Raw genomic sequence first — 27,016 nt, 5'->3', positions numbered from 1 at the left:
ATGTTATATTTGGCAAAGTGTAATGCATGACACATGATGTCATGTTGCAGCTGCAAGAAAAGGATATTTTTTATCATCGTCAGTAAAGTCAGCTGTTTGCCGGAGTCACATCTTTCTGTGCAGGGAATGACATCATCTCCCTGAGCTGAAAGGCAGCAGGATTTTATCTTTGATCTGAAACACACGCTTGGAAGCGTGCACGCACGCACACACATGCACACATACACGGAACCATGATTGAATGACAGATGAAGGAGGTTAATTGCCTCAGCCTTGAGTTGCAGCAGGATGTTATCAATGCACTGTTATATTGAGGAAGCGGAAATGAACATGTTGCCTATTTCTCTTTGTCTCTGAATCCATTTCACATTTTTCATTTGCACTGTATCTTCATTCCCCTGTCATATTTCTCTCCTCTGCAACATATCTTTGTTCGCCTATTGATCTCTCATTTTTTTTTTTTTTCTCCTGATATATTTTTGTAGACTCCTGTCCCTGCGTGAACCACCTTGTATATAAGACTTTTAGAAAGAGTTTTGAATTTGTTTTTCCTCCAATTTGCCGGACTTCACCTTTCCAAAGGCAATTATGTTATGTGTGTACTGGTTGGGAGTAAATAATAAATGTAGTTACCAGAGGGGTTTGACAACTAACAAAAACCAGATGTGAGTAAATCCTGATCCAAATGTACTTTGGCAGTTTATGAAACAGCTTTTTCTTTGCGTTTTTCTTTTATTGGCCACAAACTGTGGGTCACTCACTTTAGGGTGAAGATGTTCAGATGTACTTTGTTGACGTACAGACTTAGGCACCACAAATGAGGCAACATTTTGTTCAATGGCGGATGTGACCTAAACAGTGCTGGTTTAATACTCGCTAACAGGAGTTTTTACCTGTATATACAGTACATAAATGTACTGTAAGGCCCCATTTGCAGGTTGCAAACGCAATGGCACGATATGGATATTTCTTACCAAAAAATTCTGGTGGTATAATAAATCTGATCGAATCACGTTTTTTAATCGTCGTGAGTAAAGTTAGCAGTTTGCCAGAGTCACTTCTTTCTGTGCAGAGAATGACATCATCTCCCTGAGCTGAAAGGCGGCAGGTTTTTATCTTTGATCTGAAACACACGCCATTGTTTGGTCACTAAATATTGTTCATAACCCATTGGTTCAGTTTATATGTTAGAGGTGAACATTATGTTGCGGGTAAAAGAAAATGTATTAATACATTTTTTTTGTTGTAAAATATCAAGAACACTTTAGTATTTTCAGGCCGGAAACCAATTGCCATAATATTTCTGCAGGGGCTTTACAGTGACTTGTAATGTAATCTATCTAATCTATCTAATCTACATACTTTGTGTGTTCAATCTTAACTTCTTTTTTAAAAAAAGGAGAGAGGGATGTCAATTAGATGTCTATTACATGCAAAAGCAATTACACATAGCAACTTGTGACATTATACACAACTAATAGCACCCTCAGACCTTCAGCAGCACTTCTGATATTGTGTCAAGCCTCTGAGAGGAAAAGCTTAATTCGGTAGCTATCAATTTCTGCACACATGTATTGTCCTCAAACTAGAAACCCAGGCGTAAGCTTTACTCTTTCTTTTCGTAATGAGGTGAACATCGATCACTGTTAATTACTCGACACACACAGGCCTACAGCTTTTGTGTTAATGAGCCTCGGCCATAGCGTGGAATCGTGTTTACTCAGTTTGGGTCCTTTAGGTCATTGTCATTCAAAACAGGACACAGTGTATCCAAGCAGTATACTGTCAATCACATCAGGTTTGGTTTGCAAAGGAATTAAAAAGCTCTATACCTTTACTTTTTTTTGTGGGGGATCTGTCTGGGCTTTTTGGTCTTTATTTGACAAATGACACTGTTGGAGGCCGAGGGGAAACAAGGGGGGGGGGGGGTCCCAAAATGGTCCCAAAGCTCAAATTGAACCAGGACGTTGCAGTTATGTGGCAAGTAATGTGTTATGTGTTAATTCATTCAGACATCCTATCATATCTGTTTTTATCAAATGTTGTAAAGCCGAAAGAAAAGACAGCTGGGCAGACACACTTTGAAGGTAATACATTATGACATAATCACTTACGATGAGTTTTAATCTGGTATGAACATTTTATTTACCTGCAATTATGAAACACGGTGAGCCTTAAAACCTTTTACTGAAAAACTGCATTAAGATTCAGTTTGAATGAGCTAAGAAGTAAGTTAATGAGCACAGTATTAAGAAAACACAGCTGCTGTATGTTTGTGTGTAGCTTTTTTGTATGTTGATGCACAAATACATATTTTTTTATGTTATTTTTCCTTTATTCTTTTTGTTTCTTTTTTTACTGGATTAATTCATTTCTATTATAAAGATAAAGGCTATTATCAGTTTTTACATAGTTCATGGTTGTACTATATGTAGTACTATGTGTGCAAGTGCTGTTGTTTTCAACCAAACCAGTAATTCAACAGAGAGTTGGTACACAAAATGTGCATGAAGACTTGGTGACACAAATCCTAAACTGTTTTCATTCTGTAAATTACATACAGTTTGTATTGCAGTTTCTCTTTTAATCAGTTATTTCCTTACTCTTTCGAGATGTCGCTCTCCATCTTTTTGCTTAGCCTAAACTGGATAAGCATTGTGACAGGATTGCACCCAGACTGCGGAGGGTTCCCATCACAGTGTGACAACAACTTCTACATCTGCTTCTGAAGAGCTGACACCAATGTGAGCATCTCAGACCTGTCACTTGCGATGATGTGTGCTGCTGTTACTGGATAACAAAAGTTGCATTGTCATGACAAGTGGAACCATAGCTACTGATGACATGCAGATTTTTGAAAGGTAATAAAGACAGCGCTGTGAGTCAGAGAGGGGAAGATGTCATGGCATGCTGGCATTTCCATTTTTTGGAGAATAGTAATTGCTCGTTTCAGAATATTAATGCATTTAAACTAATTACTCAGTACAGTACTTCAAAAATCAAGCAATTATCAATAAATGTAGATGCTGAGACGCACAACAGAGTGAGCTGTAGGTGAGCGACATGCTCGATGCAAATTGAACATTTTCACGTTGTCGCTTAGTAAAGCAATAGTGTTGCAACCTATATCCAGATCCTGAAAGCTTCTAAATACAATACATACATTCTAAATGTCAAATAGAGCATAAACAGGAAAATTCTGCAACAGAATCGTTATTTAAGTTGTTGTCAAATTGTCATTTTTGGCTTAAAATAAAAAGGGTAAAAAGTGTAAGTTGGAGCAGACAGGTCTGACCTGTGCTTCTCAGCAGCCTCTACATACTGTATTGTACAAAACATGAAGACTGGGGACATTGACTATATTTACATGCAGACTAATATTAAACTCTGAATATGACAATTTTCCAAATGTGATACGTGTCATGTAAACAACATATTCTTTTTGGATATTCGGAATTTGGCATTACTTTGAATGTAGCATTTTCAGATTAGGCATGGGACATGCCAGTATTATTTAGGTATTAGGAGCATTCTTTGGACATGTACAGCACATTTGGAATATGCGACAGGTGTTTAGATATGTGCAAATATCGCAACATCAACCTTTTCAGAAAGGCGGTGGAAGGAATGAACAAGTCCACCAGTTGTAGAAAACTGGAAGAATTCTATTTTGACGACTGCATGTAAACGGGTCGGGTATACAGTATCAGATCTGCTTTATGCTGCAGAGGTAGCGCTAATATCTGTTCTTTTAAAAGCACCTTTATTCCCTTCAAATAATTATCTTTAGTTCTTTACACGGAAGAAAAAAGATTAATTGTAAACCAAAAAGAGGGAGAGAGACTGAAGAACAGAGGGCAGTAACCTTATCTGTTACTTTTTGTGCATCAAGCAAACTGTAGCACGAGAAAGAGAGAGAGATAGAGAGAGGGAGAGAGAGAAAGAGTGTGTGTGTGGTGTGTGTGTGTGTGTGTGTGTGTGTGTGTGTGTTGTGTGTGTGTGTTGTGTGTGTGGTGTGTGTGTGTGTGTGTGTGTGTTATAGATCTGTAGCTAGCTAGGCAGGCAGCTGGACTTCCTACTGTGATCCTTATTCAAATGCTCACCAGAGGGAGAGAGAGAGTCGGCAACATAGAGAGGACTGAAAAAGAAGAGAAAGGCAAAGAGGACAGGAGACCAACAGGAAGAGAAAGGAAGAGAAGGGAAGACCAATTACAAAAACCCAACCATAGTGGGGATGAGAGAGAGTGCGCGAAAGAGGCTGAGAAACAGGGAGAGAGAAAGTTATTTCCTCTGGGTCTTTGAGAGAGAGAGAGAGAGAGAGAGAGAGAGAGAGAGAGAGAGAGGAGAAAGCACAGGTCTGAATGCGTCCGGCCGGTCATTCAGCTGATTAATTTGTGACAGGAGGGATTTATGTGCTCCGTGCCTTGAATTGCTGTTCTAATTTATATGGTAATCTTCTTTAAGACTCCAGCGGCATATAAAAAACCTTTTATTTCCATCTTTACTAAAACTACAACTCACCATTCACTACTCACTACACTCACGTGTGAGTCACACTGTACTCCACACCTAATGTTGTTGTATGTGGGAAATGTGAGGAAACTTCTCAATTTTACTTCTCCGATAAGGTTTCCCTGAGCTCACTTTGGTTTGTTAGTATTCATGATTGTCTCGTATTACCACCAATACTTTTTGAAATGTTTGTCCCCAAGTGCAATCTCACGTCACCCTAATGTGAAGTACAACTGTGAATAATTAGGGGAGTGCATAAAGGCTCAAGGGCAGCCTTTGTGGTACACAGGGACAGTGTGGTTTACGAGAGTTGGAAGACGAGCCCTAAGCAATGACGTCTCTGGCACGGAAAGCCTGACGGGGCACGATGAGCTCTGTATGGGCAGCATCTGACTCATCAATAAAACTACACACAAACCTACTTGCTTAACGAATTCAAACGCACCTCTTACATGAAATCACAACTGCTCATATAAATGTAACGCTTTTCATAAATTGTCAACTTGATTGATATTTCTTTGCTTTATCTGGCTCACTATTAGTAGTAGCTAACAAACAAACATAACTCACAGTTGTGTTAGCTATCTAGCAATGCCCATAGCACATAAATTAAGTTTAAAAACATCCTGACATAGGTTGTTCTATTATGTTTTATTGGTAGCCAACATCTTCTTGCTCCACAGCTCATTATTGAAAGCACGTTGATCATAAGCACACTGTTTTCATCGGCTCGTTTGATTAATTAATGCTGAGGGGCCGGCCCCATTCTCACCAAATGAGCATCGCTAAAACGTATGGCCTTCTTTTTGTCCGGATGTCTGTTGCCTTACGCTTTCTTTGAGTTGAAATTTTAAACGCCAGTCGATTTATGTGAGGCAAGGGGAGGGGAAAAAAATCCTGTGATAACGTCACTTTAGCGTTCCTGTACCAAAACAGCAATGGTCAGTTTGTAGGAAAAAGGAAAAGAAATGGTGGCTATACGCTTCATTTGGACGAGATAATGGATGAAGGAATGAGGGGGATCAAGGACTTTAGGGAGGTATGGAGAACAGTGAACTTCATAAATAAAGTTAATAATAATATGTGGCTCTGCACTGAATGGGATAATAAAATAACTGTCACTTAGTAGCCAATGCGACTTGACCCTTTCCTCATTGTTTGGATTAGTTTGGTCCCAATTCATGACAAAAAAAATCCAAAATGTTTATTTTAAATATATTGACAAAACTATTCCTCAAGGTCCAGACAGTAATAGTAGTAGTAGTAGTAGTAGTAGTAGTAGTAGCAGCTTTTTAACTCTGTTAAACGTTCATCTCGCTGATTGTCTGGTTGTCATAGAGATACATCCATCTCATTTTTATGACTTTTAGGACTTCCTGTCCACAGATAAGAAGAAACTGAGCTTGCGTGTCAACAGTGAACTCCATCTGTCGATGAAGAACTTTCTAGTTTCCATGGTAACAAATTAATTTTTGAGCTTTAACGTTTAAAATGATTAAACAGCTTACACTGTACGCTTTTATCTACAGACTGTCAGCACCAACTGGCCCAGAATGGAACAGACTTGGCCCAACTTGGTCTGATTGGTACTGATGCCAAATCCTAATTGGTCCTGCGTTCATACTGATCCCACCTAGAGTTAGTTCACAGACTAGTACGTAGGGTCTCCAAGATTCCCTTCTCTTTCTCACATCACCCTAAAACACAACGGTTTTAGAAAGCAGAAATAACTAATCATGCTTTCAGACATGTCTTGAAATATCCTGCTCCTGACAGGCCTACAGCAGAGACGTTTTCATGAGTGTGGGTGCTGGTAAGAGAAATCCATTTTTCTTATTTGGCTACAGGATTGGAATAACCCCCCAAGAGGATTCTGGATGCACATCAGTTTGAAAAGTGGTATTCCTCTTTTAGCTCTGTCATCTCTCTATTCCCCTCAAGAGGTAAAATTCTTTTTGCCGTGGCCATCAGTGTGAATGCCAATTAGAAAGGGATTGCCAGAATATAAAAAACACTGGCAGGGGCACTGCTGGTAATCCTTTAATCCCTTTGGTGGTGAGTTTACAACCAAGACCTCAGTGGGTTTAAAACCTCAAATTAATCAATCCTTGATACATAGGCACCGAGAAATGTTTTCCTCCTTGGGTGATCACGGGCGCACGCCCTTTAAAAAATGTCAGAACCCTAGGAAATGGACAGCGGCCATCACAAACACACACGCCTATTAACTCGATAATAAAGTTGTAAAGTAGGCTGTCTTTCAACTCAGGACTGCGCCACTTCTCACTAATACAGATAGGACTGGAGATGAAAAGTCTAACTGACACGAGAATCAATGGAGCAGGGGACTGACAACGACATATAACCAATCACACTACGACAGACGTTCCACTTAGCACCAACTGCAATGTTTAATTTTAAATGAATGTAGCCTACTGGTAGTCTGGCACACGTGGGTGCTCAGTATCCGCGCCTATGCCTGGAGACACTTTTTTACGACGTGGATGATATTTGTGTTAACTGACAGAGAATACAAACCTGCTGTGCAGCCCTTTACACAGAATCTTAGTTTGACAAGTCAACAGTAGCCTACATGATGAGTGCTGGGAAGCCGGCAGGTAGAAAGCAATTCTCTGCTGTGTGTGTGTGTGTGTGTGCTTCTATGTGAGCAACCATGTGTATCTGTTTGTGTGCATGCACTTGCGTTTGTGCTACATAAAGAGATGTGTGTGTGTCTGTGTGTGTGTGGTCCAGTGTTCCTTGTTTATAGCCAAATATTCAGATATTTAGTGAATGTATCTTAAATGAGTGTGTGTGTGGTTGTATGTGACAGGCAACATATGAATCTGTATGTGATTAAGAAGAATGTATGTAGGTCATTAGTCAAAAGTCCCCCTAATAACTGCATCCCTTATGTTTACTATAATTATTATCAAATGAGTTCTTGCCAGGAAACTTCCTAAGAAATTATGAAGAATTACAGATATTTCAGAAATTTCTAGATGATTAGATTTTTTTTTTTTTAATTCATTTACTTTCTTGGCTTCAAATTTCCATTCATTGTTGAATATGATGAGTTTGAAAATATTACAATCTCCCTAAATGATTTGGAAAAAGATTCAAACTTGTATACTGTATTTGTCAATACAGCCCTAAGAGTATGTGTGTTATAACACTGACCACTTTATCATGAGAAGTACTTGTAAGAAACTTCTGCACCTGAAAAGGTCAACTCAAGGCTGGACTTTTAGTATTACCAGTTGCATGACAGTGTTAATGTGGGAAAAAGGTGTCTTTGTTTGAGTGCATATGAACATCTTCAGTATGTGAAAAGAAAAATTCCTGGTTCCCTGATAGTGTGATCTTAATCCCTGCTGCACATTCAGTAACATCAAAGCATTTGCAAATTGTGGTTTGTACCTGTGAGCAACTCTCTGATCTCCACGTCTGTGGTCTTCCGGAGCAGTCGCACCAGAGCTGGAATGCCTCCGCAGTTCTTCAGGGCAATCTTGTTGTCATCGTTGGCTTTGCCGTACACCAGGTTCCTCAGGGCTCCGCAGGCGCTGCGGTGCACATCGGTCATCCGGTGGTCCAACAAGTCCACCAACAGCTGGATGCCACCCTGCCGCCGGATCTGAAAAGAGAAGAGGCAGGACAGAATTAATGTGTGCCACAAATGTCAGTATTTCATCCCAAACCCTGACTTTTTTCCTAAACCTTACCAAGTAGTTTTGTCGCCTACACATAACCAAGTAATGTTAGTTGTGTTAAATTCACAATGGGGATCTAAAGCGCTAAAAAGTGAATGATAACAGCCTTTTGAACCTACTAGTAGGTGTAGCAGGCCACTTCAAACCCATATCTATGAGGCTGATAACCACTGGTTCAATTGAGTGATAGCATTCAAAACAGGTGTCTAAACAATATAGGAAGATATTAGGGCTTGATCAAATCAACTAGAAAAAAAATAATTTTCCTTGTTTGATGCTGTGAATGGAGAAAATGTTATCATGTAACACTTGAAATAAACAATGTGCACTGGCTTCTGTGGCACTTATGCAAGATTTATTTAAATGCCAGCCACTGCACTTCGTGTCCCATCACCCCTCTAAGTGTCTGCAGCCCCCCCTGCTTTCTGCCGTCTAGACAAATCAAAAAATCTAGGGCAGACTGCCTGCTTTCTATAAAAACGAGACATTTTAATAAAGGCATGGAGGCAAGGCAGTTGTGCTTGAAAAATTCCAGATAAATGTAGCATTAAAGGGCAACTATTATGTAGCATTTTTAGGATTATACTTGTATTTTGTTTGTTGTACTAAACACATGTTCAGATGTTTCAATGTTCTTTTTCTCATACTGCTCATGGCTGCTGCACTTGAATTCACCCTCTGTATGAGATGCTCTGTCAGGAGGACCTGTCTCTTTAAGCCCTCCTCCCGAAAAACACCAGTCTGCATTGATTGACCAGCATACGTCCTGGAAACTCTGGAGCCTCCACTCCGTGTTTCACTAGTTGAAGCTGGAGCTACTCTAACAAGTTATATAGCAGGACTTTGTACCGTGAGAAATCACCAATAAAGGCTTCTAAAACTAATTTTACACAACCGGACATGTCCCAGCAGTGAAGTGACAGGAGTTTGGGGAGAAATTACCAGAATTGGCCAAGACTACAGCTATCTCGCGTTACCATGTAGCTAGCTGCTTAATAGTTAGCAGTATGCTAACGTTAGAGTGTAGTGGGACAAAGCAGCACTTTCTACCATCAAAAATCGCAGATAAAGGCTTCTGAACGAAGCAGTACCCAATGGGACATGTTTCGAGCAGTAATGCGACTTGGAATTGGGGAGAATTTAACAACATTGGCTGACCAGATGACATTGTTTACTGCCGTTAGCCAAGTAACAACTATAGTTAGCAGTGGACACTTTGCTGCAACACTCTAGTCCATTTGCTAGCTATTTCTACATTCAAAAGTTTTTAAACCAAATAATACATAAACAGAAAATGTTTCAGGAGTGATGTGACCTGGAATTGGGTAGAATTTAACGACACTGGCAGCCAACATGACATATTTTACTGCCGTTATTATGTAGCTAGTTACATGTGAAAATGTAAACACTGCAGTGGTTTAAAAAAAAACACTCCAGTCCTGCCTTCTTGGAGCAGATGACCAATCATAGAAGGCCGGCTTAGAGTGGCATAAGACTTAGCAGAGAGTAGGAAAAAACTGTTGAAACCGGAGCTTTCAGAACAGTTGGAAATCTGATCGTTTTAGCTTACAGGAATTTGTCTAAAATATGTTCATGGCAAAGTTTAACATGAATATCACAGCAGAATAAATCAAGCACATAACAGCTTTACAGTGCCTCCAGTGCTCGGAGACTGAACAGGCAGTAGGCCACATATCCCTCGGCCTCTCGTTGTCTATTATTTCACCAGTTAGGCATCTCTCTCAAGGGCGAAAAACAATCTGGCCTGTAGGTTGAAGTCTTAGCAGCCCTGCTTTAAATACTGGCATTCTTCATTCTTCAACACAATTTCAACATCAGTCATCTTTCTCATCCGTCTCTCTCTCACTCTATCCTTAATGCCTGTTGGCTGATTGCTGTTTGAAGAACTTTGTTTGCTCTCAAATCCATCGTCTCCATGGGGATTAATAAAGTGGAAATGAGTTGAATGGAGTTGACATTGAAGAGACAAACGGGACAGTTTTCTCAGAGACGAGTGATGACTGCTCTAAAAGACAGAAGGATAGACTGCAGGAACAGGGCTGTACTCAGAGTTGGGTTAAGTGTACTTAATAAGGAGTTAATGCCATCAAAAATATAGTTTGGTGGAGCTCAGACAGCTGCACACTTGGGGAAAAATGCTGCATTCATGTGATGTTGGAATATTTAAAAAACAACAGAGTTGTCGGAGAGTTGTTGGAGTTGCAGAGTTGACGTAATTATTTTCATATTAGGCAAAACATGCCAGACTAAAGTAAAAATTATTTATTAATTCAAGTGTAGCATATCAATTTTTTGCTTACATTAATATTAATATTGATTCATAATATGGTATTAGGTTATTAGCTGCTATCAGTGTAGAGTGATCCTGATTAGAAAAGGTATTTACTAGCATTACCCATGATAACTAGTCAGGTAATGCAATACTTCAGTGGTTTTAGGGAATGTATTGGTGAAACAACAAGTCTGGGACAAAATCAACAATATAAAGCCGCCTACACATGATGCGCAATTCGCTCTCTGCGTATTGCTAAGTAGGGCGCAGAGCAAAGCGCATAGAGAACAGCGCAGCGCAGGAAGGGTTGGCTACCGAAACCTGGTCCCACTATGGAATCGGTTCCTACTAAGAATTGGACCGGATTAGAACGCAAATTTCAATTCCTTGTTTCGGTTCCATTTAATGTGTCGACTAAAACATTTTCCCTCTGTCGCTCCGTAACCTTCTTTGTAGTCTACCGTAAATGTAGGCTACTTTTAAAATCCCATATTTTACCTCTGGTTAAAATACCAACTCAACATTTATTATCTTGTTACTTGTTGATAGTGTAACTGTTATTTATTGTTCAATTATTGTAGTTGTGTGTTAGGTGACTTAGGTTTGCGCGCAGAATATTTAAAATATATTTTGCATGTTGCTTGATTTGTATTGCCAGATGTGAAAGACATGCTGCATGGTTCTTCAGTCCTTGCTATCGTACATGCGCACCTGCAAACCTCTGTGATTACATCATTGCGACTGGCTCACGGACCCTGTGGCAAAAGCACTGTGGAAATGTTGTTGTATTATTTCTCCATTGGTCTGTTGCATGACCATCAAAAACACCTACTCACCCACTCATTCTTTGTTAAGAACCCTTGTCCCCTGGAATCTTGCCTGTGGTTTTCAAAGCACTGAAAAATCCCACTTTAAAAAGCTCAACAGCAGCGTACCAAAACAATGTTCAGCTGAACTTCAGGAGAAAAAAATCAAACATTGCTGCATTCCTATCTGCATACTAGAGGAAATAGTGGGAAAGTATTTTTGTGTGTGCGTTTTGAATAAACTCTCCGACCCAAGGTGTGTGTGTGCGCGCGCGTGTGTGCGCGTGTGTGTATGTGTGTGTGTGCGTGCGTGTGGGCAGCTGGGTGAGTTAGGGTCAAGCAGTGTTCAATTCAATCCTCTGTCTGAAAGCCCTCTCTCTTGGTGTGGTTTCTCTTCAGAGATCAATACCTCAGATTTGATCTTGTTGTCTCCAAAGCACAGGTGCTGGAGGTAGGCAGCAGCGTTGGACTGGACTGATGGAAACTGATGCTGCAACATCTGGATCACCTCCGGCAGCTCTGGATCCCTCCAGCCAAACTCCCTACAGAGACACACAGAGATAACACAGAATGTTGTCATGTGTGCAGAGACAGATTTGTGTGTGTGTGTGAGTGCATGTGGCTGAACTCGTTGCTAGGCAGCTTGACTTCCCAATGTAAGTCTGATTTAAAATGCTCACCAGAGAAAAAGAAAGCAAGGTTGCGGATGAATCAAAAGCAAGAGAAAAAAAAACATAAAAGAAGACACAATAAATACAGAGATTTGTAGGTTTATTTTCTGTTTAAATGTAACTTTGTAGTTACTGCCTGCCAGTGGGGGGAGAAGATGTGACAGTGAGGACACACCGAGCTATATAGTGGGTTTGCTCACACACTGCTCCACATATTTGACATTTACATTGCCACATAATGCTTACCAAACTTATACAATGTAAAACAAGGAAAGAAATGGTCAATTTCAATGTCAAAGATTTATTAATGACATTTCTTGAACCAAAAACAAAAACCTTTCCTCTATTAAAAGGGTCTAAAAGTGTGTGTTCCATTATTTTCATCAATGTAGGCCTAGCTAGACGACTAAAGTCTTTTTCTGATATGTACTTAAAAACAATTGTGTACTTTTGGTTTGGAGCTATACTGTTCTATTTATTTATTTACAAATGTACATACTGTAATTACACCTATACATAGTCATATTCTACTGCTCTTATATTCATCCTGAACATACACTTATTCTTACTACTCTCATAATGTTACCGCACTGAACATAGCTGTACATATCTGTCTATATGGTTCATACAGAACGTCCATATTTATTCAGATTTTCTTATTATATGTTCTGCTAATACACTGCATATACCTATGTTATTCTTACTACTATTATAACATCACTGCTACTACATTGAACGTATCTCTACATATTGTTCATATACAATGTTCATTGTTCATATGAATATACATAGCCATATTTATTCTGATCTTATAACACTGCAATATATTTCTTGTCCTGTCTATGCACCACCTGTCTATACTTTGTATATCACATAGCACTTTTATGCTTTTTTTGTACTTCTGTCTAGACGCAAACTGCATTTCGTTGTCTTTGTACTTGTACTCTGCACAATGTCAATAAAGTTTAATCTAATCTAATCGAAGGAAGCCCCCTTAGTTCCAAGACAATAGTGTGCTTTCAACCGTTTTTAGCCCTTTGCTGTTTCAGCATGACAATGCCCCCGTGTGCAAAGCCCGCTCTATATCAAAATGGTTTTGATAGTTTGGTGTGGAGGAACCTGACTGGCCTGCACAAAGCCCTGACCTCAACCCCGTCCAACAACACTCTTGAACTGAAACGCCAGCCACAAGCCTGCCCTTTTCCCAAAGCCATTGTCTGACGTCACTAAAGCTCGTACCGAGGTGGAGAGCTGAAGTGCTGCACTTTAAGAGCTTCCTCCTGCTGTGATGAATCCTTTCTTCTAACTGCCCCAACATATTAAGCTTCAACATTTAACCTACCAGTGCTTTTGCTTAAAGGCATGCTCTAGGCAAAGACACACACACACACACACACACCACACACCACACCACACACACACACACTGTGATATCATGAGAGGCTACACGGCTCTCGGCGGGACAGTTCAGCAGTGCAAGGACACAAGTTAGAGTGTAACAAGGTTTTAATATTGTTCTTGGGAATTAACACAAATGATAAGCCAAGTTCAAAAAGGTAACTCAGGATAATGGTTGCTCTTGCAACAGTCCAAACTAAACAATGTCTCTTCAACCAAAAATCATAAACCTGATTCCCTCAGGTAAATCTCTTCTTGAAAAACAGGTCTTCAGCCTTACTTTTAGACAGCGTCGCAGCCCGTGGCCTATCTGTCGGTAAGAACTCTCTCAGTCTTCAGGTAAGTATTCCAGTCTTCAGGTAAGTATTCCAGTCTTTCAATCCTTCCCATGGAAAGTGCCGCTTCGATCCTCTGTAGATCCTCTGAGAGCACAACTGAGCTTGTCTCCCAAACAACACTCCTCACCAACTGTGTCTCTGGGCTTTAAGCTGCCCTTCAGCTCATCAGGCCCTGATTGGTCTCAGGTGTGTTGGGATGCCGGGTGCTTGAGGGGTGGAGTTCCCAACTCCACCAGCAGATGGTGCCAAGCTGCCCGTGACTGCGCCATCTCAGGGGTACGTAGCGGCCCTCCAGAACGCAGCCTCTCGTGACATCACACATCCCCCCCCTCGAGACCGACGTCCTCGTCGGGTGAAGGAGGCGAAGAAGGCGTCGCGCCGGGAAGGGCATCCGCGTTGCCGTGGCTCTTGCCCGCCCTGTGCACAACAGAGAAGTTAAACGCCTGTAGGCTCAAGAACCATCTGGTAACCCCTACGTTAGTCTCCCTGTTCCTGGCCATCCACTGTAGAGGGGCATGGTCGGACACCACCGTAAACCGTCGTCCCAGGAGTAGAACCGCAGGGATTCCAGGGCCCAGGTAACCGCGAGGCACTCCTTCTCCACAGTGGAATAGTTCTTCTCCCTTGGCAGTAGCTTCCTGCTGAGGTAGAGAACGGGATGCTCCTCACCGTTATGCGCCTGGGCAAGAACAGCCCCCAGACCCACCTCCGAAGCATCCGCCTGGACAATGAAGTCCTTCTCGAAGTCCGTGCGCCACCAGGATTGGACCGGAACACAGAACTTGTTTCAGGTCGATGAAGGCCGCTTCCGCCTCGGGATTCCACCTCACCATCCGAGAGTGGCGGTTCGTCGTCAACTCTGTTAGAGGTGCAGCAATGGTAGCAAAGTCCGTTATAAACCGTCTATAATAGCCGGCTAAGCCCAAAACGACCTCACCTGCTTCTTGGTGATGGGCCGGGGCCAGTCCTGTATGGCCCTCAACTTGGCTTCCTGAGGCTTGACCAACCCCCGCCCGATGGTGTACCCAGGTAGTTTTGTCTCACTGAAGGCCAGCCTGCACTTCTCTGGGTTTGCCGTGAGCCCTGCTTCCCTGAGCGAATCCACCACTGCCTGTACTCGGGGTAAGTGACTGGCCCAGTCGGGACTTTGTATGACCACATCGTCCAAATATGCTGCTGCGTACTTTTTGTGGGGAGCGAGGACTCGATCCATCAGCCGCTGGAACGTAGCCGGCGCTCCGTGGAGACCAAACGGGAGCCGGGTGTACTGGTAAAGCCCCCCTGGCGTGGCAAAGGCCGTCTTCTCCTTTGACGCCGGGGTCAGGGGCACCTGCCAGTATCCTTTGGTGAGGTCAAGGGTGGTTAGGAAGCGTGCATGTCCCAATGAATCTATTAAGTCATCCACCCTAGGCATGGGATAGGCATCAAACTCAGACACCTCATTTACTTTCCGAAAGTCATTGCAAAACCGTGCCGAGCCGTCCGGCTTGGGAACCAGTACGATGGGGCTTGCCCAGGCACTATTGGACTCTTCGATCACCCCTAGTTTCAGCATCTCCTTACCTCCTCTTGTAAACCGCCTTGCGAGCCTCCGGCACGCGGTAAGGGCGCTGGTTCACCGTTTTGCCAGGCATGGTGCGGATTTCATGTTGAACCACCTCCGTGTGCCCAGGTAGGGAGGAGAAGACATCTCTGTTGCGTTCCACCAACTCCAGGGCCATCTGCCGTTGATGCGGGGACAGGCTTGGACCCACCTGAACCTCTTCTCTCCCTGGTTCCTTGGTCTCTGTGGGGGGTAGACAACTGAACACGCCTCCCTGGCGTGCCACTGTTTTAAAAAGGTTGACATGATATATCTGCTCCGCTTTCTTTTATCTGGTTGCCTCACCTTGTAGTTTACGTCTCCCACCCGTTCAATGACCTCGTAGGGCCCCTGCCAGGTGGCCAGGAATTTGCACTCCACGGTGGGCACCAGGACCAGCACTCGGTTCCCCGGGCTTAAACTCTCTGGGTTGAGCAGATCTGTTGTAGGAGGCTTGCTGTTGCCGTTGAGCAGCCTCCATGTGTTTCACGCATCATGGGATAGATAGCCTTCATTCTCTCTCTCATAGCCCCAACATGCTCGATCAGGGTCCGCTGGCGGCACGGTTGCTCCTCCCAGGCCTCCTTGGCAATGTCCAGCAGTCCTCGGGGCCTGTAAGATAGCAAGAGCTCAAAGGGTGAAAAACCAGTAGACGACTGAGGCACCTCTCTCACCGCAAACAGGAGGTACGGTAGCAGCTGATCCCAGTTGCGCCCGTCTTCCCCGATCGCCTTCCGCAGCATGGACTTTAGGGTTTTGTTAAAACGTTCGACGAGCCCGTCTGTCTGGGGGTGGTAGACCGACGTTCTCAGCTGCTTGATTTTCAGCAGAGTACAGAGTTCTTTCATAACCTTGGACATGAATGGACTCCCTTGGTCTGTCATATCTCCTTCGGGAGCCCCAGACTCGTTGACAGAAGGAATAGCTCCTTGGCAATCTGTTTGGACGTAGCCTTCCTCAGCGGGATGGCCTCAGGATATCGGGTTGCATAGTCCAGGATGACCAGAATGTACGATGTCCCTGGCCTCTTCGGTAAGGGTCCAACGATGTCCAGTCCTATCCTCTCGAACGGGGTCTCGATAATGGGTAAGGGAATGAGCGGGTTTCTATATGTGGGCTTTGGTGCCACCCTCTGGCACTCAGGGCAACTCCGACAGTAGTTCTCTATCTCTTTGTGCACCCCTGGCCAAAAGAAGCGTCGCAAGATCCTTTCCTTCGTCTTCTCCACCCCTAGGTGGGCCCCTAGCGGGTGGGTGTGGGCTAGGTTGAGCACGGTGGTCCGGTGGGGCTGTGGTACGAGGAGCTGTTCCTGCACCTCGCCATCTTTCTGTACCACCTGATACACCAACCCCCGGTTTACTGCAAAATGGGGGTAGGTAGGGCTTGTCCTATCCCCTAGTACCACTCCCTCTATCACCTGCACATTCTTCAAGGCATTTGCAAGAGTGGGATCTTGTAACTGGGCGGTACCATACTGGCCTGTGAGAGGGGGAAGCTCTTGGGTGCCTGGGGCGTCTTCCTCACTGGAGCTTGGAGCGCTTCCTGGGTCCATGTTCTCTTCCTCCGTGTCTGGACCAGACTCCGAATCAGCCTGGGCACCTGCCATCCCTGCAAGAACACAGGCTGGTGTGAGGGGTTCTGAGGGTTGTGTTTGCGTTCTCTCCGAGTACGTCCTGCCTCTCCGCTTCCGGGGTACTCGGGCCGATCTCTCCTGTGTCTCCCTCCACAGCGGGAGAAAGGCGGGGGCAGTCTCGTCCAATTAGGACCGGAACGGGTAGGGAATCAACCACTCCCGCTGTCGTGGACGGTTCCCCTGGTGGTGGTCATTGTGAGTTCAGTGGTGGGGTAGTCTCTGGTGTCTCCATGGACACAGGTAACCGGGAGGACTTTCCCTGAAGTCCGACCCGATGGGTCCACCAGATCCTTGTGTACCAGGGTGGTCCGGCTACCGGAATCTAGCAGAGCTTCTACATCATGGTGATTCACCGTCACCGGGCAGGTGGGGGGTCGGTCCTGGGCGTCATCCATGACTCCCACGAGCGAAGCAAAAGGTGGGTGGGTGGTGCGCTGGAGGTCCCAGCCGTGGGCATAGGTTCATCCACCGGTTCCCCACACTGCCAGGAGAGGTGTCCCATCTCCCCACACCGGTAACACTGGCGCGTTTTGCTTCTCCCGGAGTCCTCTTCCTGGGGCCGGCGGGGTCGGGCTCTCCTGGAGCCTGGACAGCTCCTAAAGTGGCTGGGTTGGGTCCCTTGGGTTCGTTGGACAGCCTCCTCCCATCTGTGGCGTGGACGCACTCTGTTGCCCCTCCGGGAAGCCTGAAGCATCTCTGTCGTGGCTTGGTATCTTTCCACGGCTTCCACAGTCAGGTCCGCTGTAGTCAAGGCCTGTTGGCTGATGAGTCGTTTCGCCTCATAAGGCAGGGCCCGTAAGTATTTGTCCACCACAACGGCCTCCACTACTGCAGCTGCCGTACTCTTCTCCGGTACCAGCCATCTCCGCGTGATCCGGACAAGTTCGTGCATCTGGGCACGAGGAGCTGGTTGGTTGAAAGATCCAGCTGTGGAAACCGCTGGGCCATGCCGAACTTGGTGAGTCCACTTCTGCTGAGGATCTCCGCCTTTAGTGCATCGTAGTCAGTCGCCCGGTCGGAGGCCAGGTCCCGGACAGCATTCAGCGACTCCCCCGACAGAAAGGGGGCTAGCAGTCCAACCCACTGTACCTTGGGCCACGCTTCCCTAGCGGCTGTGGCTTCAAAGGCGTACAGATACGCCTCAACGTCATCTGAGGCCCCCATCTTAGATATAAAGTCACTCGCTCTTATTGGGCGGTCCTTACAAACAGCCAACTGTCTCTGCAATTGTAGTTCCTCCGCCTTCAGGAGGTTGGCTCTCCTTTGCTCCTCCAGGAGAGCCATGTTCGCTTGCGTCTGGGCTTGCTGGCCGGCCACCAGGGCTTCCAACACGGCCTCCATCTTTTTTCTCTGGGAGGGGTTTATGGCCAATTCGGAAAACCGGGATATCAAACGGTCGGTGTCCTTCTCTGACATGCACTGTTAGCGTCTGAACGTGCCTGCATTCTCCACCATATGTGATATCATGAGAGGCTACACGGCTCTCGGCGGGACAGTTCAGCAGTGCAAGGACACAAAGTTAGAGTGTAACAAGGTTTTAATATTGTTCTTGGGAATAACACAAAATGATAAGCCAAGTTCAAAAGGTAACTCAGGATAATGGTTGCTCTTGCAACAGTCCAAACTTAAACAATGTCTCTTCAAACCAAAAATCATAAACCTGATTCCCTCAGGTAAATCTCTTCTTGAAAAACAGGTCTTCAGCCTTACTTTTAGACAGCGTCGCAGCCCGTGGCCTATCTGTCGGTAAGAACTCTCTCAGTCTTCAGGTAAGTATTCCAGTCTTCAGGTAAGTATTCCAGTCTTTCAATCCTTCCCATGGAAAGTGCCGCTTCGATCCTCTGTAGATCCTCTGAGAGCACAACTTGAGCTTGTCTCCCAAACAACACTCCTCACCAACTGTGTCTCTGGGCTTTAAGCTGCCCTTCAGCTCATCAGGCCCTGATTGGTCTCAGGTGTGTTGGGATGCCGGGTGCTTGAGGGGTGGAGTTCCCAACTCCACCAGCAGATGGTGCCAAAGCTGCCCGTGACTGCAGCCATCTCAGGGGTACGTAGCGGCCCTCCAGAACGCAGCCTCTCGTGACATCACAACACACACACACACACACACACACACACAAACCCTATACTGTGTGTCCTATCCTATCCTGTGTGTAAGGGTGTGTGAAAGAAGATACACAGATGATTAACGTGAGAAAGATATGATGTGAGAGAATGAAGTCACGGTGAGGGATCAAGGGAGATGAGGGAGGTGGGGCTTCTCGATGTAGATTATCTGTTGCCAATAGCAACAAAATATCACGTTTTCTGCCAAAAATTGTATATGGACCAGTTTAAACTGGGGCTGGATCTTTTCTTTCCCTTTTTTTTGGGGGGCGGGGGGGGGGGGGCACTAAGTTTTATTCCCGCATGTCATTAACATTGCTGCTTATAATTGTAGGGATATCAATGGATATTAATTTGGCTACATTAGCCATTACTTTGCCTTTGATACATTCTCCACATGCGTTTTTATTTTCTCAGAGTTGTGAGAGGTTTGGGCTGCATAAAGAAGCCCGGTTTGCTCTGCTCTTATATAGAACCCGCTTCTCTTTGATGTATCTTGTTCTTGATGCAGCATCCCCGTGGACATCATTTCAGTTCAGTCTAATTTAACATAAACATACAATCTCCGGATTGCACAGATACAAACACACTATACACACCACTGAGCGCCGTAGGATAACTCAGTACACAGCTTAGAGCATGCACACGCACACACGCACACGCACACGCACACACGCACATGCACACACACACACACACACACACACAATGTAGCACACTAAGATAGCAGTCAAATACACACACACACACACCCATTGACTTGCCTACACGCCCAGCCATCAAAGGCAATGCAGAAGAGCCAAGATTAGAAAGCTTTTGTCTCTGAGTTTCATAATGGGATAAACCCATTGCTTGGGAAATGGGGAAATTGAATAGAGAAAAATTTCAAAGGTTATTTTTTCTCACTCTCACTTTACTCTAAGTCCACTCTCTCTTCAACAATTTGCTTTTCTTTAGTGTTTTTTTTAACTCACTTGTCTTACATAATGTCTCTCTCTTTTTCTATTCCCCCCTTGCTCCAGGCAATTTCCTACACAAACATACATGCAACGTTAACATAATGTACATACTGGTGTGATAGACATACAGTACAGTAGCATATGCCTCCATAAATATGATCAGAGATGACATAACCTTGTTGAGGTCACCCTGTGGGTTAATTAGCCGATAATACATCTAACGTTACGGCTGAACGAGCTGTCAGATGTGTGTGTATGTTTTGTTGTTGTTTTTTTTACATTGAAATTAAAAAGTTGGACACTAGCAACAACAACGCCTGTAGACATGATGCTTCTTTAATAACTAGTAAACCAGGAAGCTTCACTTATCAGAGAAATATTGAATCATTTGGTGAATCGTATGGGTTAAAAAAAACTGTACTTAACGTGAATACATTTTTATGCATCGTTCTACTTACAGATTGATATTTTAAATACAAAACATACAGTAGGATCAGCTTATGAATACAGTAATACTTCAGTACTTTTACTTGAGCCAAATTGAGATTTAGAGCATATTAAGTGTAATAGAGCATTTTATGTTGTGGTATTGTGAAAATAAAGTGAGATTATAAGAGGTACTTATCCATATTCAGTGTATTTCCTACAGTAGTGCAGGCTAGATAGTTTGGAGAAGCAGGCAGGAGTACTGACACAGAAGCCAAGCAATGTACTGCTGTGGACGGGGGCAGAAAAAAGAAGAAAAACATACCTACAAAAATCAATATCAGTTTAAGTGTTCGCTATACTAAGAATATTTTTACCGCTTTACCTTGCTGTCAGACAGCCCTTACCGAATGGGAACTGACACCATTATATCCATATGCTCTCTTTAAAGCCACCATACTCCTTTGACAAAAACGGTAATTTTACTTCGCAGACCACAGGAGTTGCTGGTCTACGTTGGCCTCGATCAGTTAGTGTGTTGGGGGTTTTGCTGCAAAGCCTGCTTATTTATCAGTGTCTCTGTTCTGCTAAATCATGGCAAATGTCACTAATAGTCAAGGCGCAATTTGTGAAAAAAAAGAAGAGGGTGGGCATGTTTTTTGATCATGCACAACAAAACAAAACATGCACAAACAAGAATTAAAGTCCCTTTCCAATAACATGGATTTAGTGCTACTTGGCCAGCCACATGACGCTCACTTTTTCTGGCTAAACTTCACTACCATGGCCCCTGAAAGGAGCGTCATCTGAAGGTGCCTGTAGCCGGCTCGCCCTCACCTATTGGTGGTTAAACTGCCACTGCCGCCAATACACTCCGTAGCCGGTGTCCCGGAGCTCTGTGGTGGCTGAATACAACCTGCAACTGCCGCTCTGATTGTATCGTTCTATGGCACTACGTGTTCACATTACAGTGCTTTACCTAATTTAAAATACTTCTATTTGTTTGCGGTTCCTGGATAGCTCAGTTGGAAGAGCAGGCACCCATATATAGAGATTTACTCCTCGACACAGCGGGCCAGGGTTCGACTCTGACCTGCAACTCTTTGCTGCATGTCATTCCCCATCTTTCTCCTCTTAGATGTATTCTGTTGTCCTATTAAAAGAAAGGCTGAAAATGCCCCAAAAAATATAGTTTAGGTCTATAATATATATATATGGTCTATTGGTGAAGTAGCATTGATCACTTTGACAAGTAATTTTGTCCACTGGGGGTAAAAATAATTCAGCAGAAGCTGGGATGTATAGAACATAATCCCATGCATCCCATGCATCCCCCCGGACAATCACAGCCTGCTAGCAGTACAACAAATGACAGTACAGTTGAAGTTCTGTTTAAGCTTTATATAAGTAAGGGTGAACAATGAAGCTTGAGTTCAAATTGACCACGTCATGGTGCAGTAAAAACCTCACTAGATCCACAATAATCAGTGATATCCACTCAACTCATAAGCTCTGTAATTGTTTTAGCTACAAGAGGACATACTGCTCACAGGAAGATTTCATTTGAGTCTCTTAACACTGATGTTTTCTCCATCATTTTTTTGAAAGGTGCAACTACTGAATTGGTGAAATGAGGTTGCAATAGTGCTTTAGGTCCATTACTGATCAAAACATCACACAGTGATGTTACTGGTACATCAGTGGCTGAGGGATAACCACTACTTGAAGACCAAAGTGGCACTTCTGATAGCACTCTACAATAATTATTATACTCTCACTCTTTCTTTTTTCTCATTGCGCCCCATTGTTCTATCGCTCAGTCTTCTTCTAGAAGTGTGAGGTCAAAGTGAGGGCCAACCTCATGTGCCTGCAGACACACATGCACACACACAAACAAGAAAACACATAGACACACACACACACACACAAGTGGTACTTTATGCATACAATAGACTGGACAGTTCTGGCACAGAATATTTGACACACCCACACACACACACTTACAAAAAACATACAAGTATGCTTCAGAGCACCAGAACAGGAAAAAACACCACTGTGTACACACATGTTGAGATGACAGGAGCCTTGACTAGGTGAGAAATAAACACTAACATGCACAAACAGAACACACACACACACACACACACACACACACACACAATGACAGAGCCAGGGACTAGAATAGTTGTGGCCCCGGAGAGACAGCGGCACATCACAGCGGATCAAACTCAACCCAAGGCCTCAGGCTGTGATGTTTCCCTGGGGCGAACGCACGCACGCACACATACACACACACACATACACACGCGCACGCACAGACACACACACACAACAAATGTTTTCGGACGCTCTAAAACTAATTTACCTACAGTTGCAGTGAAACTAAATGAAAAGAAGAGACTTCCTTTCTTTCTTGTCTTTCTCGCCTGTGTGCCCGCTGCAGAAAGCAGTCCTATAATGGTTCATTCATTCACTAACTCTAAGTAGCCTGGAGCTGTGCTACTTTTTACTCAGCATTTCTCTCTTTCTTTCGATGTGTGCATGTGCGTTTCTCTCGTTCCAGAGACAAGGGATCACAGGAGGGTATGGTGCTCCCAGTCCCACACACTCTGCTAACACATCACAGCAGGATGAGCAAACACTATTGAGCCATCTGTGAACTTCAAGGCAAAAAATAGTGTTCACTTGGACAATATTTGATTAATGTCTTAGTGTTGGAGTTCAGAAAACAATATGCAACATATTTAAATAGCACTGCTGGAAAACATGACTTCTGTGTGTGTGTTGTTGATTTCCATGGCCCTCGAGTCACCATTTGATAATTACAAAAGATATTTAGCCTGAAAACTCTACAAGGGGAGCCTATTTTCAGTCTAATTATCCTCCCCCACATCCCTTAAAACGTCCCAGGTGATATAACTAGCTTATCTTTATCCGCAACTATTATCATAATAAAAACATTTGGCCTCAGAAAATAAATAAAAAGGTTCACGAAGCTAGGCTACATTTGGCAGTCACTAACATTTGGCAGTCACTAGTTTAATTGTCTATATCCTTGCGTATTTTCCATTTCCTTCCACTTTCTTTGTGTTGGAATTTTAAATCCGGTGGATTTATGAGGACTACAGTTAACTGGTTCTCAGATCTCTGCAGGGTAAATTGAGACAACTAGCTATACTGAGTTTTGTCTTGCACGGCTTTTTCTCAGCAGCTCTGTGTGGAGTTTAGCACCGCCCATGACAATTCTGATTGGTTTAAAAAAATGGCAATAAACCAGAGTATGTTTTCCTCCCATCCCCGAATGTTATGTGGAGTAGCCAGATCCTCCTTCAGCTCGTTTTGGAGGAGGGTCAGGAAAGCGAGACTACTAGTTTAGGTACAACCTTGTCCCCCTACCCTTCTGTCCTGCAGATGGCTCTAAAATTCACAAGTCAGAGTCTGTGTCTCAAACCACGTACTTCCACACTCCAAACCCTTAGTTTTAAGTATATAGTGTGGATAAATGCAAAAAGTCAGTGCACTGAAAGTACCCGGATGACTCCCTAAAACAGTCAAAAAGTCAGTGTGGAACGATGGACCCTACTCGCACTAAATGGGCACAATCTTGAATACAAGACGTAAAGGGGAGGGACATCAACCAGCAGCTGACAAACGCGTCACGTGGGTCTGGCTTCTCCCGGATTTCAAAATCAAGCATCAAGGCAGCTCATTCGGATTACGATCTCGTATTTTATGAAAATAGTTCCCCAGAATTCCCCAGAATGTGTTTCTGACATTTTAAGCGAGAGAAATAGGCTATACAGTTGCTGGATCTGTCTGTTTTTCTGATTGACATAGGTCAGTTTTTGTCAGATTTTGAGAAGCTGCGAGCCGAGCCAACCGCTCGTTATATTTATATTTTTTTTATTTTTTATTATACTTTATCTATCCCACAAGGCGAAACTACACTTTTCACTCTGTTGTTATTACACACATTACACACAGGCCTGAATTACACACACATGCTCAGGACCTACACATGCACTAATGGAGAGATGTCAGAGTGAGGGGGCTGCCCATGGAAAGGACCGCCCCGAGCGGTTGGGGGTTTGGTGCCTTGCTCAAGAGCACATTGGCAGTGCCCAGGAGGTGAACTGGCACCTCTCCAGCTACCAGTCCACCACCATACTTTGGTCCGTACGGGGACTTGAACCAGTAACCCTCCGGTTCCCAACCCAACTCCCTATGGGCTGAGCTACTACCACCCTCGGTAAGTGTTTTGACATAAGCGTTCTTTTTGGGACAATACTAACCAAAAAAACTACGACAGTAAGTGGTCAGTGCACATTAGCAGTGTACTGACGGAAGTAGGCGGAATGAGCCAAAATAAGCAGGGGGAAATACTGTCAAGAAGGAAAGGAGCATTGGAAAAGGAGAGAAAAGAAGTGTATAATATTCTGTGTGAGAAGGATATTTACTGACCAATTTCCTCTCACAAAAATGTGCATCTGGTATATGTAAGTGTGCATGTGTGTATCTGTGTGTGACTATGAAATCCCCCAAGGGAGCCTAATGTTTCAAATGTGGACCCAGTGGACTGGGACAAAGTACTGACAAACTGTCAATCTACTCTTTGTTCCCAACCAGCCAGGTGGGCTATCTCACCTCACCACTTGTCTAGGTGTGGGAGTGTGTGTTTCTGTGCGATCAAGTCAACCACAGCCAAAACATTTACACCACAATACAAGATGCAGGCAAACCAACAATTAGACCCGGTAAATAAAGAAACAGTCTATGAATTATGTATTCAGAAAGCAGGGCGAGGCGCTGTAATGTGAGGGCTGCAGGCAGATGATGAGCACTGCGATAGCGGGCTGAAAGGGATTTCCTGTGAGTCAGTTTTTTGGGGGGAATAGAGGAATTTGAAACGAGAAGGCAAACTATGCTATTTGTGTCGTGTATATATTTGTGTGTGTTGCCACCATTGACGACTGCTCGGGGGGTGGTGGTGGTGGGGTGAAATTGATGACTCATTCCCCGATAGACGGACAGAAATACAGACAGACAAGTAGGGTAAACCTGTTGAGTGAATTGACAAAGAAGGAGGAAGGAATAAAGGAAGTGAAAAATAAATTCAAAAAAGGGTGCAGACTCACTGTACTCACGTTTAAGTGAGACATCTAACAACTGAAAAAAGTGGCTAAAATTACAACAAAACATTACAGTGCATTTACAGCAAAGCATAACATGTAGAAAATTAAATACCCAAACCCATTGTTGCATTGGTTGGTATCACAAAACATACTAACCTCACACAAGCAGCAACAGATCAACAGGGACCAGTTTTTTTTTTTTTAAGACTTTTTTTCCTTTACTTCAGAGTGACCGTGGATAGACAAGGAATGTGAGAGAGAGATGGGGGATGACACCCAGCAAAGGAACGCAGGTCAGATTTGAACCCGGGCCAGTGCAAAGGCCTCAGCCCACATGGAGCGCACGCTCTTACTGGGTGAGCTAGAGGTCACCCTGGATCAGTCTACTATAAGTTCAGCTGATTGATACAGTAATTGGCACAGTAACTGATCAACAGCAGTTGAACTCAACAGTCTGTATAATTGTCCTTGCTATGTTGTAGCATGCTTAAGCTCTCTGTTTTTTCAGCTCTTATTTCTTTCTCTCTCTCTCTCTCTCTCTCTCTCTTCTCCTCCTCTCTCTCTCTCTCTCTCTCTCTCTCTCTCCTCTCTATAATCTATTTTAGGATTGGGGACTCTCATACAATTGACTTTCAAGATCAATGTCCAATTTGCAGATATGATAAATTCCTAAATAGAATACAAAGCATACCATGTTTTGAAGCACTGGTTGGAGGCACAGAGGAGTTAGAATTTCCCATGCTTTTATTTTGAAATTTTGGTTTAAATGGGTGTAAAACATTTAACATACCCTGTCAAGCTACAACAGAATTTAATCTGTATCCAGATTTCAAATTGCTGATATTGGACTGTTGCATTCACTCATTTTTTAGTAATTGATCATTGCTAGCTACCTACTGAGGATTTTCAAATATATATTTTGTTGTCAAGAGCAACCTTCTATTCCATTTCTTTTGTAGACTTTTAACAGGACTGGCTGAATCAAGGTAACTGAATCTTACAGAACAAAAGGTCGGCAAACTTAAAGAGCCAGAAATTTCAGTTTTAACTCTTAACTTGCACTGTAAAATTGTCTTTTTTCACAGGAAACTTGATTGCATTGGGGAAGCACCAGTGAAATACTGTGCACTGATAGATTGGCAGTGTAAGTTAGATGGTACAATGTGTTGTCAAATGGAAATGTTATAGAAATGTATTGTTGTATTAGGTGAACAAGATTTTAGTTTCACAATATTTAAAATACAATACTGAACTACCAACCCAATAAGATCAGTCAAAACCAGTTTTATTTCAAACCCACCTTGTCCTCAATGTGGGACGGAGGTTAGAGCGAGAAAATGAATGAATAGAAAGACAAAGAGAGACTGAGGCAAAGAGAAAATTAGAGAAAGAAAAAGAAAAAATGTGTGTATATGTTTGTGTTGCCCAGACAGCGTGTGTGTGCGTTTGA

The 27,016-nt window shown here is 43.6% G+C and overlaps 1 protein-coding gene across 17 annotated transcripts in view; it reads right to left on the bottom strand.

Moving 5' to 3' along the window:
• The window catches only part of LOC116698939 (catenin delta-2), a 177,783-nt gene that overhangs the window by 43,670 nt on the left and 107,097 nt on the right, over positions 1–27,016 (bottom strand). For all 17 annotated transcript variants that reach the window (XM_032531198.1, XM_032531203.1, XM_032531199.1 and 14 more), the window contains 2 exons: positions 11,731–11,863; positions 7,933–8,146 (listed from right to left, as the gene is read on the bottom strand). In XM_032531198.1, the coding sequence (XP_032387089.1) occupies positions 7,933–8,146; positions 11,731–11,863 (347 nt within the window). The remainder of the gene's footprint in view (positions 1–7,932; positions 8,147–11,730; positions 11,864–27,016) is intronic.

This window comes from Etheostoma spectabile, chromosome 12, assembly GCF_008692095.1.
Source record: "Etheostoma spectabile isolate EspeVRDwgs_2016 chromosome 12, UIUC_Espe_1.0, whole genome shotgun sequence".
NCBI lineage: Eukaryota > Metazoa > Chordata > Actinopteri > Perciformes > Percidae > Etheostoma > Etheostoma spectabile.
This window is presented reverse-complemented; position numbering and strand designations above follow the sequence as displayed.